The sequence below is a fragment of the Theropithecus gelada genome, chromosome 4, assembly GCF_003255815.1.
Source record: "Theropithecus gelada isolate Dixy chromosome 4, Tgel_1.0, whole genome shotgun sequence".
In the NCBI taxonomy this organism is placed as follows: domain Eukaryota; kingdom Metazoa; phylum Chordata; class Mammalia; order Primates; family Cercopithecidae; genus Theropithecus; species Theropithecus gelada.
In genome coordinates, this window is record NC_037671.1 from 115,273,363 (window position 1) to 115,291,156 (window position 17,794).

At 41.9% G+C, this 17,794-nt stretch overlaps 1 protein-coding gene across 8 annotated transcripts in view; it reads right to left on the minus strand.

Moving 5' to 3' along the window:
* Positions 1–17,794, minus strand: part of MTHFD1L (methylenetetrahydrofolate dehydrogenase (NADP+ dependent) 1 like) — a 233,814-nt gene that overhangs the window by 139,016 nt on the left and 77,004 nt on the right. For all 8 annotated transcript variants that reach the window (XR_003119016.1, XM_025382470.1, XM_025382469.1 and 5 more), the window contains exons 14-18: positions 17,541–17,648; positions 16,599–16,673; positions 14,563–14,665; positions 7,555–7,631; positions 3,232–3,372 (exon numbers count right to left, since the gene is read on the minus strand). Coding sequence is in view for 7 of the 8 variants with exons in the window: in XM_025382470.1 (XP_025238255.1) it covers positions 3,232–3,372; positions 7,555–7,631; positions 14,563–14,665; positions 16,599–16,673; positions 17,541–17,648 (504 nt within the window). In the remaining variant the exon portion in view is untranslated. The remainder of the gene's footprint in view (positions 1–3,231; positions 3,373–7,554; positions 7,632–14,562; positions 14,666–16,598; positions 16,674–17,540; positions 17,649–17,794) is intronic.

Below are 17,794 nucleotides of genomic sequence, written 5' to 3' on the forward strand. Positions count from 1 at the left end.
GACTCCAAAGTGCATTACATTCTCCCTGTACTTTTATCACCAACAGTAGTAAATGTTTCTCGCATGTGATTGCTTTCTATTTTTACAATATTTAATCATTTAAAAGGTGTAAGAAAATCCAATCTATTTTCTTCCTTAACTTCAAATTGACAGATAAAGCTGTATGTATTTATTGTGTATAACATGATGTTTTGAAGTATATATATGCTGTGGAATGATTAAACCTAGCTAGTTAACTTATGTATTACCTCACAGTTATCATTTTGGTGGTGAGAACACTTTATATCCACTCTCTTAGCAATTTTCAGGAATACACTGTTATTAACTATATTCCTATATAACTGAAATCTACCTCACTGTATAACACACACATGATATGAATACAACCCACTCATCATACATACACGAAGATGGTTCACTGTGAAAACTTCAGGACATGCTGGGCATAGTGGCATACACCCTGTAATCCCAACACATTTGGAGGCCAAGGTGGGTGGGTCACCTGGGGTCAGGAGTTCGAGACCAGCCTGGCCAACATAGCAAAACCCCATCTCTACTAAAAATACAAAAATTAGCCAGGCGTGGTGGCAGGCACCTGTCATCCCTGCAACTCAGGAGGCTGAGGCAGGAGAATCGCTTGAACCTGGGAGTTGGAGGTTGCAGTGAGCTTAGATTGCGCCACTGCACTCCAGCCTGGGCAAAAGAGCAAGATTCCATCTCAAAAAAAAAAAAAAAAAGAAAAAAGAAAAGAAGAAAGAAATCTTCAGGACAGGAAGGCTCAGTGAGAGTTGTCCTGTTGTGCTAATGCAGAGCAGGTGAAGAAGAGTAGTTTTCCTACTTCTCTGCACACTATCCTTGCTTACACTTCCCAACCAAATAAACTGATTCAAAAAACTAAAGGAGGAAGGAAGTTAAGAGGGATGTTTCTGTTGGATGTCTCAGGTAGGTTTCTACCTGCTCATTTTTCTGGGACACATCTCAGCGCCTGTGCTGTCACGTGCAGGGCAAGCTCTGCCACCCTTTGTGTGCTGCTAGCATTCCACACTCTGTGTCCCTTCAGGAGGGCTCAGACCATTCTTCCAGGGTATATCAGAATCATGCATGTGGCAGAAACCTTCAGCAGTTCCTAAAATCCTCCCTCAATTTTCTATGGGTGGCCAGCTCTCAATAGCTCCCACTGGATGAAGCACAATTTGAATAAATTAGGTACCTTTTGCAAACAAGAAACACAAATGATAACTAAAAAGAGTTTATTAAAGAGATAAATAAAGAGTTTATTTAAAAAGATAACTGAAAAGCGTAATCTTTGGGTTTCTTCCAGATCCAAGATTTTTACCATACACTCACACAAAAATACATTTAAGGGCTGGGCGTGGTGGCTCACGCCTGTAACACCAGCACTTTGGGAGGCTGAGGTGGGCAGATCGATCACCTGAGGAGTTCGAGACCAGTCTGGCCAAAATGGTGAAACCCCATCTCTACTAAAAATACAAAAACTAGCCGGGTGTGGTGGTGGGCACCTATAATCCCAGCTACTTGGGAGGCTGAGGCAGGAGAATCACTTGAACCTGGGAGGTGGAGGTTGCAGTGAGCCAAGATCACGGCATTGTACTCCAGCCTGGATAACAAGAGCGAAACTCCATCTCAAAAACAATAAATAAATAAATAAATAAATAAATAAATAAATAAATGTAAGGTAGTAGTATTTGAGGATTAAGTTTCAAAACTGTTCCTGACACATATTTATTGCTATACAAATTAATAAAATACAGAGCAATGTATTTAGACAGAAATTTTAGTATGTTAGTTTAGATAGAAATAGTGAGATTTTGGTAATTTTAATAAAGCAGCACTTTTATAGCAACCTGAGGGTTTTCTCTTTAAGTTTTATATGAAATATTCCATAGGCTGCTGACATAAATTGATCTACTGAATTTACCTGACAAGACCTCTGAGATGAGTTAGATTCATTTCTTTAAAAGCAGCTGGAAAACAATCAGGACACTTTGAAAAAGGATTCAAATTATACCCTAAGCCCTTGAAATTAATAAAATATGACTTTGCCTTTGTCTGTTCACAACTGCTTACCAATCGCCAGTGTGCATTTTAAGTTCCATTATTGTAGGGGATTCAGTATATGGGAAAGTAAGCTTAAATTTGGAGTAATGGCTATCTTAGGGGCCTGTGTCCACACCCATGCACTTATATACAAAAATGCAAGCAAACAAAACACCTATGGAATATGTGGAGTTTAAGTTAACTGGAAAAGGCGAGGTGCAGTGGTTCATGCCTGTAATTCCAGCATTTTGGGAGGCCGAGGTGGGTGGATCACCTGAGGTCAGGAGTTTGACACCAGCCTGGCCAACCTGGTGAAACCCCATCTCTACTAAAAATACAAATATTAACGGGGCATGGTGGTGCACACCTGTAATCTCAGCTACTCGGGAGGCGGAGGCAGGAGAATTGCTTGAACCCAGGAGGCAGAGGCTGCAGTGAGCTGAGATCGTGCCATTGCACTCCAGCCTGGGTAACAGAGCCAGACAGTCTCAAAAAAAAAAAGTTAACAGGAAAGGTTGTTATTACACTACAAAGAGGAAGAAGAAAAGAAGATTAGCGTGCCAATTCGAAAAAGCACTAAAAAAGGCAATGGTGTTCCATGAAAGCTTTACAGAAAGCACCACAACTACTCAAAGGGGAACTAGAAAAGCATGACTGATTGAGGTAGAGATTTGCTTTTATAATAAGAAACCCAAATCTAAGGCCCCAAATTAAATAATAAGCCAAGCTGGTGCCAGAAATGTGCCAATTTTAACTTTACCTTCCTGTTCATGGAAGCAGAGCCACTTCTTTCTGTTCCTTGAAAAGGTGATTTGCCCTCAATTTCAGGCAGGTATAGAAGGTACATTTTTAAAAAGTTGCCGAGTGACTGCAGGGGGATGACTCCTCCCCAGCCCAGGCAGAAGCAGAGATCAGGATTAGCAAAGATGGAGGAAAGCTCCTGAAAAAAATTTCACGTGTTTTGGTTGCAGCCAGGTATAAGCACGTCATGTTTGACTATGAGAACATTAGGAAGCGGTCAGACAAACATGCTTGTGAGGAAAGAAATGTGTGTAGAAACTTTTTCTGTATCTTCATTACACCCACTGAGAAAAGGAAGAAAGCCTTTCTTTCTCTGGTAACAAAGAACGAGGACTGCCCACTCCCTGAAGCTTCCGGGTTGGAAACACTCACCAAATCATCTGCTGTCACAGGCTGCCCACTTTTGTCACTGGCCACCACCATCCTTCCCAGCCGTGCCTTCATGTCCGCGAGGCTGTCCGTCAGGGCCAGCACCGCCATGATCTCGCTGGCCACTGCGATGTCAAACTGCGCCTGAACCAGCCCAAACACAGGTAGCGGTCAGTGACAGTGCCAGTGGGACGGCCATTTCCACAAGGAGCTGGACTTCAGTCAAGGAGCAAGCGCAGGCCCAGGGAGTCTACCCTCCAAAGGCCATGCATGCAATTCCATCAGTTTTCTGCATGTCTGGACCATGCAGGGTTCGTGCCTGGTGCTCCCTAGGATGGCCTCCCACGGGGAATGTGCTCTTTGTCATGCTCTGCTCAGCAAGGGGTGGGCTGGGTTAGGACCCCTGTTACGCCCGCTCACAGCACTACCACATGGTGTGCTATTGTAGCATGTCTCAGACTTAATTGATTACTAATGTCATTATCAGTCTAGTGTGGTCATTATCAGTCTACCACTGGACCGCAAGCGCCATGAAGGCAGGGACTATATTAGGCAGGTTCACTTCTGAATCCCCAGCATGGAGCTTGAAACCCAGAAGACATGCAATATGCATCAGATGAATTAATGACTAGCCTATGGACCACCTCCCCGTTAGTAATCGGTCTGTCAAGAAGGCTGCATTGTCTGTCTGGCGCAGAGATGAAAGGCAGTGAAACATGCTGGCTTCCTACATGTGAGGCTAGTTTCCCAGAGTTGGATCTCAACACAGCAGGGAGGGCACCCCAGTCAACTGGTGGCACAGGCTCAATTTTCAGCTGCCCGGGAGGGTATGGCAACATCAGATCTTGAAGCTTTCAGCAGTGAAAGCTAGAGAGCAGAGACTTTTTGCAAAAAGTTCTAGGACTTCCTATTCCCATCTCTTGGCTCTGGCTCCATTGTTGTACAAAGTCCAACAAGAAATAAAAGGGACACAGGAATGTGTACTTCCTCCTCCTCATAATTCAGCCACTAGGAATGTTTCTCTGGACAGAACCACTTCATTACGCCCCAGCTTAATTCTCTTCTTCCCAAGGGGAGTGTGAGCCAGACAAGTTCAAGCTTACGCAGAGAGAGAATGGCCATGCCCTGGTGGGATCACCTTATGAGACATTTTATTATCCATTTCCGTCACTGACAAGTAAGGAAATGAAGGAAATAAGGAACTTTCTGGCTACTTCCTGGTTGAGATTGCCTTAGTCACTGATTTAGTGAAAAAATATTACCTGAAAGTCAAATACAACTATATTCAATTATTACATTCTCAATATAACTCATTCCAAACATAAGTGGTTTTTCAATGTATGAAACTTAGGGTTCTCTATACTACGATTCCATTATAAACAGTCCTTATGAGAAAATGACTAATACTGAGATTTTCTGTATAAAACACAAGACTAGACATATTCTTAAAATATTAGATGTGTAAATAAGAATAATATATAATCCATATTCAAGCTCTTCATTTGTAATTGTTACAATTACAAAATTTCACATCTTGAGCATACAAAAAATGAAACCAACTGGGTCAATTGAGGTATCACTGTTATTCACTTTAATGATTAAATGACATGCATAGCGGAAGGCTGCTCATTTTTGTTTTGCAAATAAAATATTTCAAAAATCATATAAAGATACAAATGAAATTTTTATTGTTTATCAGATCATCATACATTTATTGATTTAGTATTTACCTTTTCATTTTGTAGGTATATAGTAGGTGTATATATTTATGGATTGCATGAAATATTCTGATACAGGTATGCAATGCATAATAATCACAATAGGGCAAATGAGGGATTTAGCACACATTCACACAAAGGCCAATATGGGATATTGGCAAGGATGTGAATTGATATGAATTTCCTAGAAGGTAATGTCAAAACATATGTCAACATTGGAAATTTGTATCCTCTTTGACTCCGCAATCACACATCTGGAATAATATCCTAAGGATATTATCAACAAGTATACACACAAATATATGTGTATACTTCCTACAGCTTACTTGTGATGGCCTGAAACTGCAAACACTCTACATGTTCATTAACAGGGAAATGGTTGAAGCTACTACGGTACCTCTATGAGATATGATGTGGCCGTTAAAAATGAAGATACAGGTCTACCTTTATTGACCTAAAAAGATGTCTTCACTATAGTCTTATGATAAATAAAAAGCAGTTAAAGCTCTTAAATACACTATAACCCTTTTTTACTTAAAAATATCTATGCACAAAGCAACACAAGATATAACCTTGGGCAAGTTTTTTAACATAACATCCCAATTTCCTCATTTGTAAACAGCTTTACAAATGAAATGTGCTAATATACATAATGGAACTGTCAATACAATGCACAGAGTAGGCACTGAAATCAAGGCCACTGTGAATCTTCCATCTCTCCAGTACCTAACAGTACAAAACTATGCAGAGAAAGGGCCTTTTTCATTACACGGGCAACTAACGCCAACAGTTGGGATCCATCTTTCTACTTTTCATTCTAGGCACGTATGTACACAAATAAGTTGTAAGTGCCTATAATGTAAGTAAACATGCTGGGTTTTTCTTAACATAAACAGGTTTACACTATCAGTATTTTACTTTGAATTTTTAAAATGGGTTTTACAACCTTTCCAATGTGTATGAGAGCTCTCTACTCATGTCATGACACCTATACACACATGTATTAATTTCAACTCTCCCATGGGACAAAATGGCAGACTAAATATATGCAACCATCCCTACTGTTGGACGTTTGGATTGTTTCCAGTTTTCACCACTGCAAATAATGGCACAACAAATATCCTAATACACAGAATTTTTTTCTGCACGTTACACATTTTCTTCTTCTTTTTATTAAAATATTTTTAGTTCCAAAGTTGTAATTGTTGGGTCATTTCAAATTTTAGTAATAACAAACTCATCCAAAAGTGATTTCCACTCCCACTGATGCTGCATAAATGCCCCCATTTCATTGCATCCTCACTAGCATTTAGTACCTCCTATTTTCACTTGACGAGCTCCTAGGTAAATGATACTCCATTGTTTCAATTTGCAGTTTTATGATTACTCATGAATATCTTTTTTATGTTGGCATTTTAGTTCTGTATCCATAAATTGTCTTTTACTTATTTTACTCACTTGTTCAACAGATATTTACTGAACACCTATAACTATATGTAACAAAGTTCTGTTCTGAGCATAGGGAATACAGCAGCAAAAAAAAGGGGAATAACCTCTGCTCTTATAAAACTCCCACTTTAGCAGGAGAGGCTAAGAACATGAAAAGCAAGAATGTTTGTTAAGGATGGAAGTCCACCACATTTTGGGCTGTCCTTTTATTCATCAATCTAATTCCATCTTTCTATTTTTCAGAACTTTCTAAAACTTCATGGCAATGATTCCAGTTTGCTAGCATGGATATGTGAAATCTGTTTGTGTGTGTGTAAGTTGCAGGACTGGGAGGAGACGAGGTCCACGAACTCAGTTTCTCTTCTTAATCCAATACCTATATTCACTTTTTAATTCAAGACACTTCAAAAGGTCCCAAGTCTATTTGGTATAAGGATTGGTTATTAAAGTACAAGTGACTCTTTTTTCACTAATAAAAACTTAACATAAAGGACATAAATCTAAAACTGTACTAAAAAGTACAGTTTCTAACCACTTCAAAAGAAAAAAAAAAAACAAAAAACACAATTTAGAAGCCCACTGCGCCTGGATGAAAAATCATAGGCATTAATTTGTATTCCCTAAGTGCCATTGATGCACATCCAATATCTATTACAGTGAAGTCAGACATCATAATTTTTCTTCTGCATTCTCTGTATTTTATTAATAACCCATTTTTGTATTAATAAGCCATTATCCTTTAAAAAAATCCTCATGCTATTAAGTCTAATAACTAGGTGTTTGTTCCTTGATATATGAAATTTGAGTAATGTGTCTGAGATTTTCATTTATCAGTTATGCAGATGTAGTATTACCTGGCTGGGTTCCCAATAAAATAAGTAAGAATTTATATTCAAAGAATACCCTGAGTGGCTCTTCCTAGAAACACAATTGGAAACATACATGAAAAAAAGAAAATGAAATAAACATACATAGAAAAGATGGTAAAAAGACACTGGAGCTATGTCTTCTGATCCTCTCCCAGCCCTGCTGAGAGCCCGAAACAGTGAGAGAACCACTGGCCACAACAGGTTGGGGATGAGACAAGAAAGGCAAAGAGTGAGCTCCCAGGCTGGTGGAAATGAACATAAGAACAGAGCGGGAAGAAAGTACCACCTACCTGCCGGGAATAGCCCTTCTCTGTGTTTCCCTGCCCGATGGTTATTTTTCGTAGAAATCGATCGTTTGTATCCAGTACTGAAAGAGAACAGATTAGTTCTTCAGTCAACAAATATGGACCAGCCACCTGGTGTGTGTCTGGCGTTGTTCTGATGCTCGGGAAGTTGCAGAGGGTAAAAGAGAAACGGTCAGGCTCCCCCAAACTGACCATCTAATGGGTAGACACAGAGAAAGAATCAAATAAACAAAAAAATATCTGCTAGAGGCCAAGCACGGTGGCTCACGCCTGTAATCCCAGCACTTTGGGAGGCTGAGGTGAGCAGATCACTTGAGGTCAGGAGTTCGCGACCAGCCTGGCCAACATGGTGAAACCCCATCTCTACTAAAAATATAAAAATTAGCCAGGCATGTGCGCACCTATAATCCCAGCTACTCAGGAGGCTGAGGCAGGAGAATTACTTGAGGCACACTATAATCCCAGCTACTCAGGAGGCGGAGCTTGCAGTGAGCTGAGATTGCACCACTGCACTCCAGCCTGGGTGACAGAGTGAGACTCTCTCTCAAAAAAAAAAAAAAAAAAAGAAAACCCAACCAGCAACTTCCCTTCTTGGCATTACTTGAAAGAACCGAAAGGAGACACTCAGATATCTGTACATCCATGTTCATAGCAGCACTATTCAAAATAGTCAAAAGGAGGAAGCGACCAACAGGTGAATGGATAAACAAAATGTGGCACAGACAGGCAATGGAGTATTATACGGCTATAAAAGAAGGTCATGTTGATACATGAATGGATGTTGAAAGCACTGTGCATAGTGAAATAAGTCAGATACAGAAAGGCAAGTACTATATGAGTCCACTTATATCAAGCACCTAGAATAGGCAGGGGCAGAAGAGGGGAATAATTATTTAATGGATAAGGAGTTTTTGTTGGGGATGATGAAAAGGTTCTGGGTATAGACAGTGATAATAGTAAAATCATTGTGAATGTATTTAATGCCATGAATTGTGTGCTTACAAATGGGGAAAAATATTATGTTACGTATATTTTACCACAATTTTAAAAAGCAAAAGTAAATAAAGTAGTATTGTGGGGGGTGGCGAGGGGGAGTCAATGGTGATTAGAGCAAGCACTAGTTCTCTTTATTTTCTTCACTGGCATATTTGAATTTTAGTTATTGGCTAGGTGTGGTGGCACACACCTGTCATCCCAGCACTTTGGGAGGCCGAGGTGGGAGGATCACCTAGGAATTTGAGAACAGCTTGGGCAACACAGTGAGACCTTGTCTCTACAAAGAATACAAAAATGAGGTGGGAGGATTTCTTGAGTCTGGGGGGCTGAGGCTGCAATGACCATGATTGTGTCTCTGTACTCCCATTTGGGAGATGGAAGTGAGACTTTGTCTCTCTTTTTTTTTTTGAGACAGAGTCTTGCTCTGTCACCCAGGCTGGAGTGCAGTGGCGCGATCTCGGCTCACTACAACCTTCGCCTCCTGGGATCAAGCGATTCTCCTGCCTCAGCCTCCCAAGTAGCTGGGATTACACATGCCTGCCACCTGCCTGGTTAATTTTTTGTATTTTTAGAAGAGATGGGGTTTTGCCATGTTGGCCAGGCTGGTCTCAACCTCCTGTGAGACCTCATGTGATCCACCTGCCTTGGCCTCCCAAAGTGCTGGGATTACAGGCGTGAGCCAAGGCACCTGGCCAAGACCCTGTCTCTCAAAACAAAACAAAACAAAACAAGAATTGCAGTTATTTCCATTTTGTGAAAATTAGGTTTGGTTTAGTGAATACCAATACAACAAAACAAAGCCAGGACACTGACTTTGTTAATTTATGCAGCTTCAAATAACAAGCCGTCCACGTTGACAATTTAGATCCACTTTACTCAATGTATACGATATAGCACTGATGAAAATGGTGATGGAAATTACATATTTGGGACTGCAGGCATCGGTAGGATGAAGAAAGTTAACCTTTGCTTTCACACGCAAAGCACTAGCAGGCCAGCTTGCCCTCTTGGCTTGTGGCTACTCCCTGACTCAGCTGTTGTTAAGTCTTTATAACAAGCTCCCTCTCTCTCACACACACTCAGACATACTCACACCCTCACACAAACACCAACTGACACTCATATAAACACACAGAAACCTTCTTTATGAGTTTTCCAGCTATAAGCGGAGCATATATAAAATGAAAGGCCTGCTTTTCAACAGTATCGTCAGCCACGACTATTCTTCTCAAGATGTACATGGGGTGCAAAGTGAATCAACTAAAAACATCTTTCCTGCTATGTAGTATACAAGATCTTGGTACCAGATTGAGGGGATCTTTTTATCAAATTTCTTTAAAATCAACAAGAGAAATTCAGCTGTTTTTTATTTAGCAAAGAGAAAACAAGAAAAAAAAAATGTCTGGCAAGATCACCTAGAATCAGTGGCCTCCAAAGCCTACCTGTGCTTTTAACATGGCCCGGTAAGCGATGCATCAGTGACACATAAGAAATGTGGAGGTTAAATTCCAGTCCGTAAGAAAGATACTAGAAAGTAACCCTAAGTTAGTGATCCAGAATGGAATTCCTGGTCTCTGAACGATAGAACTAAAGGTGGAATAAGAAACACTTATTCACTCCTGGAATATGTATTGAGGGGCTACTTGTGCCTAGTCCCGAGCCAGCTGTACAGAGATATAGCGAAGACAGTGCCAGCCTCTGATGTAAGGCATGCTAGGACAGTGCCAGTGGGTGTGGGGGTGGAGGCAGCAGCGGGAGATCTGTTTGCTTATTTTTTGCTTGGAACCATCCCTTTTAGTACTACAGTGCTGACTATACTACAGTGCTGACTATGTCGTAAGGAACATCCAGAGTATGCCTAATGGCTGAAAAAACAGCCAATACTGGCTGAGAGCCTGGCAGTAGAAGGTGTTCAATCAGGGGCAGGTCTACTGTTTCGGCTCCAGTGGAAGACACGGTACTGATTCCCTAGAGGGCTGTTGGGGCAAGGAACCAGCCACCTGATGGTTGATTCCCTGAGGCTGAGGAAGGCTTGTGGGCCCTTGGTCCACGGCCAGGAGATGGGCATGCAAGGGAGATGGAGAGACGGCAAGCCTGTGAGGCCCCGAGACTCGGATGCTCGGAGAGGCAGAGGCTCATCTGTGCAAAATTGTGCTCTGTAACAAAATGGCTATACGTCTACATTTTCTTCTGCTTATGTTAAGCATTTCTGGAACGGTCTGTGGGTTCCTTGTTCCACCCTGAGTCCAGGAACATGAGGCCTTTAAACTTTCGGTATGAGGCATAAGATGCAACAATCGGCCGGGTGCAGTGGCTACGCCTGTAATCCCAACACTTTGGGAGGCCAAGGCAGGTGGATGACATGAGGTCAGGAGATCGAGACCATCCTGGCCAACATGGTAAAACCCCGTCTCTACTAAAAATACAAAAATTAGCTGGGTGTGGTGGCTCACGCCTGTAGTCACAGCTACTTGGGAGGCTGGGGCAGAAGAATCGCTTGATCCAGGGAGTTGGAGGTTGTAGGGAGCCGAGATCATACCCCTGCACTCCACCCTGGCAAGAGAGTAAGACTCTGTCTCAAAAAAAAGATGAAACAATCAGATTTTGTACACAGGCTGAAAGGAAGGGGTGGTCATTAAATGGCATAACATACATATGGCCTGAGAAGAGGGTCTCACTCCCACCACCATGTACCTTGACTGTCCCGCTCTAGTTGTCAAATCAAATAAAGATCCAATCTCATCACAAGGGTTACATTAGTTCTAGGTTTAAGCCAAAAAACTCTACTAGCAAATGTTCTCAATTCTTTTGATGATATTAATTCATGGTCATAAGAGCCAAACTACTTATCAAATGTCATTCCAAATTCCTCTGACCCAGGTAGCTTGTCCACAGCAATAAAGTTTTCTTTACTTCAGTGCCCTGAACAATAATGGAATTCAAATCTTTTTCTGGAAAAATTTTGTAAAGTTGTCACTTCCATTAAAAGTGATTCACAACCACAAAACACTTCAGTCCTTCCTGGCTCCAGGGAGAAACGAACTGCATACCAGCCCCAGGTATAAAAGATGATGTAGCCTTTCTCTTCCAAGATCCATGTCTAAGCCATTGCCCTGTTTCTGATGGCTGCTCAGGCTGGAGCCCCGAAGCAGATACCGAAGAATACCAGTTGGCATAAAACTTTCTCTTTTAGCACATCCATATGCTTGGTTTAAAATACACTCATTTCCACCTTCGTGATTTTCCTATCATCAGTAAACCTCCAAAAAAGTTTTGAAGAGTAACACGAAATCACAAACACCTTGGAAAAAAAAAAAGATGACAATACATTTTGGACAGGATGACATTTTAATAATAAACCTTCCTAGTTATAAAAAATTTCAGAGAAAATATGTAGGCTTCTTAATAAAATGCTGAAAGTATTCATGCTCATTATTTAAAATGCTATTGGTGTTTTCAAGAACTAAGCCTTGCTTAAGTAAGTTGTGGTTCATCCACAAAGGAATATTCTAGAGTATTTAAAATGGCCATTACCACAAAAAGCTAACAAAATACAAAATGCTTATGATATAAATGAATGAAACTCGTAGGATATAAAATCTATACACTTAAGTTATAACTAGAGTTATACCAAAAAACTAGATGCACACAAAAAACTATGAATAGTTTTATTAGTATAGCAAGGTTTTTAAAATTCTTTTGAGACATTTCCAAAATCTCTATAATGTTATTACTTATTTCAAAATGAAAAATACATCCTTAAAAGTTTCTAGGCTGGGTGCAGTGGTTCACGTCTGTAATCCCAGCACTTTGGGAGGCCGAGGCAGGCAGATCACTTGAGCTCAGGAGTTTGAGACCAGTCTGGGCAACATGATGAAACCCCATCTCGACTAAAAATAAGAAAATTAGCTGAGTGTTGTGGCGCGTGCCTGGAATCCCAGCTACTCGGGAGGCTGAGGCAGGAGAATTGCTTGAAACTGGGAGGCGGAGCTTGCAGTGAGTAGAGACTGCACCACTGCACTCCAACCTGGGTGACAGAATGAGGCCCTGTCTCAAAAAAACAAAAACAAAAACAAAAACAAAAAAACCCCACAAAGTTTCCAAGGAGATTTTCGTTTAGTTTGGGAGACAAAGACACTCAAAAAAACTACCCAAGCCAGGCACAGTGGCTCACGCCTGTAATCCCAGCACTTTGGGAGGCTGAGGTGGGCAGATCGTTTGAGGTCAGCAGTTCCAGACCAGCCTGGCCAACATGGTGAAACCATCTCTACTAAAAATACAAAAATTAGCAATGTGTGGTGGTATGTGCCTGTAATTCCAGCTACTCGTAAGGCTGAGGTAAGAGAATCGACTGAGCCAGTAAGGCAGAGGTTGTACTGAGCCAAGATCATGCCACTGCACTTCAGCCTAGGTGACAGAGCAAGTGAGACTTTGTCTCAAAATAATAACAAACAAAAAACTCTACTCAGTACAGCTATCACCACAGTGACTTCTGATGATTGTGTGGGCAGAGCTTTCAGGTCTGGAAAGGATGCTCATGTTTCAGTGAAGCCTCCCAGCAAGGCAGCTGGAATTATGATTCCATTTTAAAGATGAGGAAACTGAGTGAGCAGTCTGTCCAAAGTTGCGCAGCTCATAAATGGCAGAGCCAGTGCTCAGTCTCTGGTCTTTGACTCTCTACCTCATGGTTTGTGGAAAAACACTAAATTCTTAATGGACTGGCTGGGTGGATTCCCAGAAGGGAAGCTCCCTTAAGGGACGAGACCTGGGTACATCTTGGAGGGCAAGACTGGCCTAGGCAGGAGACAGGATGGAGACGGCCCAGCTAGGGCTGGCAGCAGGATGGAGGTTGGCCCTCCTGACTAGAAAGCAGGCAGGGAGCAGAGGGAGGGAAGCCACTGCGGGTATCCTGAAGGCCAAGCTCTGCGATGGCAACTGTATCCCCCAGGATGTGAGGAGCCACCGGAGGCCTCTGATCACAATGGGATATCTCTGTTAATGTGCACCCTCTGAACTGGGGGATGGAAATGGAAGCAAGGTAATCTATTAGTCAGGAACTGCTATAAAATGTGCATCTGATAAATATGTTTCAAATGTGAGTATAAAGAGGTAAATGAGGGCACAAGTATGAGAATAATCCAGGAAGGATCAGGGATCCACGCCATCGAACATTTCTATAGCCACATAGGGTTCATAAAATGTGGTTGCCGTGTTTCTGTGCAGCGTATGTGACCATCTCCATCTCCATCTCCAACGCCAAAAACATGCACGAGACTTGCTCGAGGTCATGCAGTGAGTCAGTGGCAGGGGAGACACACATGCAGGGCTCCTGACTTCCCATTTAGTGCATTTCCCTCTGTCCCATCCCATAGTGAGTGATAAGACTGAGGGCAGTGTGGGAGAAGGAAGGGAATATCACAGCTGAGAGGGAAGCAGGGAAGTCGAGGTGGTGGGGAGCTCACGGGGAGTCCACCCAGCTGCATTTGAAGTGGTGGAGGGATGCCTCATTAAGTGGGTGAAAGCACATATCAGATTTGGAGGAAAATCCAGCACTGGAAACACAGAGAGCTGCCAAGAGCCGGCAGTAAGGAAGTGAACGGAAAACGGTGGGATGGTGGGTGGAGGAGCAGGACAAAGCCAGGGAGGCGTGATCTTTAAAAAAACGTTGTTTGATTTTTTTTTTTTTTCTTAATATAGAGACAAGAGGTCAAAGGAGAGAGCAACAGAAAATTAGGTAATTTTCCTTGGAAATTTGCAAGACATAGGAGTAGATGGGATTGAGCCCGAACAGAATTTTTGTTTTAATCGGAGGCAAGGATAAGGGAGGAGGGTGGTATGATAATAGTAACTGAAATAAATGGTGGGAATATGAAGCACAGGCTGGGAAGACCATTGGACAGGATCAAACTGTGAGTTTCTGAATTTAATCTAAGAGCTTTGGCTCAAACACGCCTCCCTACCTGGCCATCAGCCTGCTGGCACCTCCCCAGCACCCACCTCTCTGCCACGTGATGGTAGACGGGTTGATGTCAAGACGGGCAAATTTACTCACTTCCTCTTCTTTCAGTGTGCTCGGATCAGTCTTATTTATTCCCAGTTTCTAATGATTAAAAAGAAAAAAGGCGAGAAGTTTGAGAAGACATAGAAAGCAAAGGGTCACCAAAATTATCCCTCTAATTTTATTTTCTCCATGATTAGTAAAGCCTTTTAATAAACTAAACTGGCACTTTGGGAGGCCAAGGTGGGCCTATCACCTGAGGTCAGGAGTTCGAGACTAGCCTGACCAACATGGATCAACCCTGTCTCTACAAAAAATGCAAAAATTAGCCGGGCATGGTGGCGCATGCCTGCAATCCCAGCTACTCGGGAGGCTGAAGCAGGAGAATTGCTGTAATCTGGGGGGTGGAGGCTGCAGTGAGCTGAAATCGTGCCATTGCACTCCAGCCTGGGGAACATAGCAAAACTTCGTCTCAAAAAACAAAACAAAACAAACCGAAACCGGGTCAGGCGCGCTGGCTCATGCCTGTAATCCCAGCACTTTGGAAGGTCAAAGCAGGCGGATCACCTGAGGTCAGGAGTTCGAGACCAGACTGGCCAACATGGTGAACCCTGTTTCTACTAAAAATACAAAATCAGCCTGGCGTGGTGGTGCATGCCTGTAATCCCAGCTACTTGGGAGGCTGAGGCAGGAGAATCGCTTGAACCTGTGAGGCAGAAGTTGCAGTGAGCCGAGATCACGCCATTGCACTCCAGCCTGGGCAACAGAGCAAGACTGTCACCAAAAAAAAAAAAAAAAAAAGTGATTTTTAATGATGAAGCATAAAAAAGTTCTGTGAAACAGAAACTGCATGTTGTTATAGCTGCCGAGGATGGAATTACTCACTACTTCAACACACTGAACTTGGTTCAGTAAGAGGCAGGAGGAGAATTTTTAAAACCACTTAATGCCAACCAGTGGCATATACCATTTAGGGTTATTTTTTAGTCTCTGAAACAGAGCCAGTAGCAAGCAATATGATTAGAAGACCAGAGGCAGCAAATGGCAACAGAAAAAAAGATAAGACAGGTTTTAAGAATTAAGATGGCATACACAAGTATAATTGTAGTGTTTGCTGCAACAAAAACGTAGATGAGGCTGGGCGCAGTGGCTCACGCCGGTAATCCTGGCACTTTGGGAGGCCAAGGTAGATGGATCACCTGAGGTCAGGAATTTGAGACCAGCCAGGCCAACATGGTGAAATCCCCTCTCTACTGAAAATACAAAAAGTAGCTGGGCACAGTGGTGCATGTCTGTAATCACAGCTACTTGGGAGGCTGAGGCAGGAGAATCACTTGAACCAGAGAGGCAGAGGTTGCAGTGAGCCGAGATCATGCCACTGCACTCCAGCCTGGGCAACAAGAGTAAAACTCTGTCTCAAAAAATACAACACAACAAAACAAAAAACCATAAATGAGATAGATGAGTTTTCAAAGGTTATCTTATAATTTCCTAGAAATTTAACAAATTTCATAAAAATATTTCACTTTAGAAAGAGAAGGACTCACCAAAAATCCTAATTTGTTATTTTTTTTTTAAAGATGGGATCTTGCTGTGTTGCCCAGGCAGGCATGCAGTGGCTATTCACAGGCACCATCATGGTGCGCTATAACCTTGGCTCAAGCAAACCTCTCACAAGCAAGCATCATGAGTAGCTTGGACTACAGGTATGTATGTGCTCCTATGCCCAGCTAACTTGTCAGTTGACTAGGGTACTCACAAATTAGCAAAACAGTCCTCTCATTTCATAGATGAAGAAACTGAGACCGAAAAAGGTTAATTAATTTGTCCACCTGGCTCTTTTGAGTAGAACCAGGGTTCAGGCTACGACCACTACGCTCTCTTTGCTTCAGTGTTCGGTCTCTATAGAGTTTAACACCCAAAAGGATACCTGAAAACCAAAATCAAATCAAGTTGAAAATTTCAGGCTTTGACAATCTTTCTGATGTGCTTCTAGGACCTTTTGTTTTTAAAGAATTGCTAACTGGAAACTTACTTTCAGCCGAGCAAGTTGAATTTCTGAAAATTCTCTGACACCATTCACTAAAGGAACCAGTCGATTATACAGAGCCTAAAAACACAAAACAAAAATGAGACCACACAAAAGTTAATCGTCCATGAACTTGGACAAGTCACAGGATATGACAAAAATTCACTGCATTTATAACCAAACTATTTAGATAAAAGACCCTATTAAAATTTGCGGGCTAATATAAACAATGTTGACTTAAATTCTGTCATTTTCATAAAACTGACGAGATCTGAAATAACACACATTGCAAAGAGTTGGCATAAATATATTTCTTGATCTATATCGCTACAACTACCAAATGAAGATGTATCTGGATTATGGAGCAAAGACTCACTAAGGAACTACTTTAAGAAAGTGAGGACCCTGGTTGTAAAACATGCCAGAAAGTACCCCTTTTATCTATGTCTATGTCTGTGAGGAATTAGCTTCTGGTGGGCTGTCCCCTTTGGGGGTGTAGTTTAACTCGTAACCTACATGCACATGAAGCCCAATAAGGGTCCCTGCCATCTTTTCAGCACATCTAAAATAGCTCCACATAACATTAGTCTAAAAACGACATCTGTCCAATCCCCTTAGAATAGATTAGAGATTGGACCTATGACCAGAATGAAGAGAACTGGTCTACCTACCATCTTTAAAACTAAGGCCTCATCTCAGAGAATGTTCGGCTTTTACAACACACTACAATTCTCCCAATAACTTGGCAGTGCCCATAAATCCATGTGAGAATCTGACCAAACGATGGCTCCTTCTCCTCAGGAAATAGGGACATATGTAAAAATCACAAAATTGAATTGAATAACATTTCAGAGTTTGCAGACACCTGAAATCTTTCCACAAACTCCTTAAGAATCCAGGAATTCCAGGATACAATACCCAAAATGGCTAGCAAGGCATCCTTCTCACCTTATCTGTTTGTGTGTTTTCATGAAGAATCCTAGTGTCGATGGCGGCAGCCAGCAAGTTATTGGCAGCGGTGATGGCGTGGATGTCTCCAGTCAAGTGAAGGTTGAACTAGAGAAATAAGATATCTATTTACTTATTTTCAGAAATAGGGTCTTGCTTTGTCACCCAGACTGGAGTGCAGTGGCGTTATCATAGCTCACTGTATCCTCAAACTCTTGGGCTCAAGCAATCCTCTCACCTCAGCCTATTGAGTA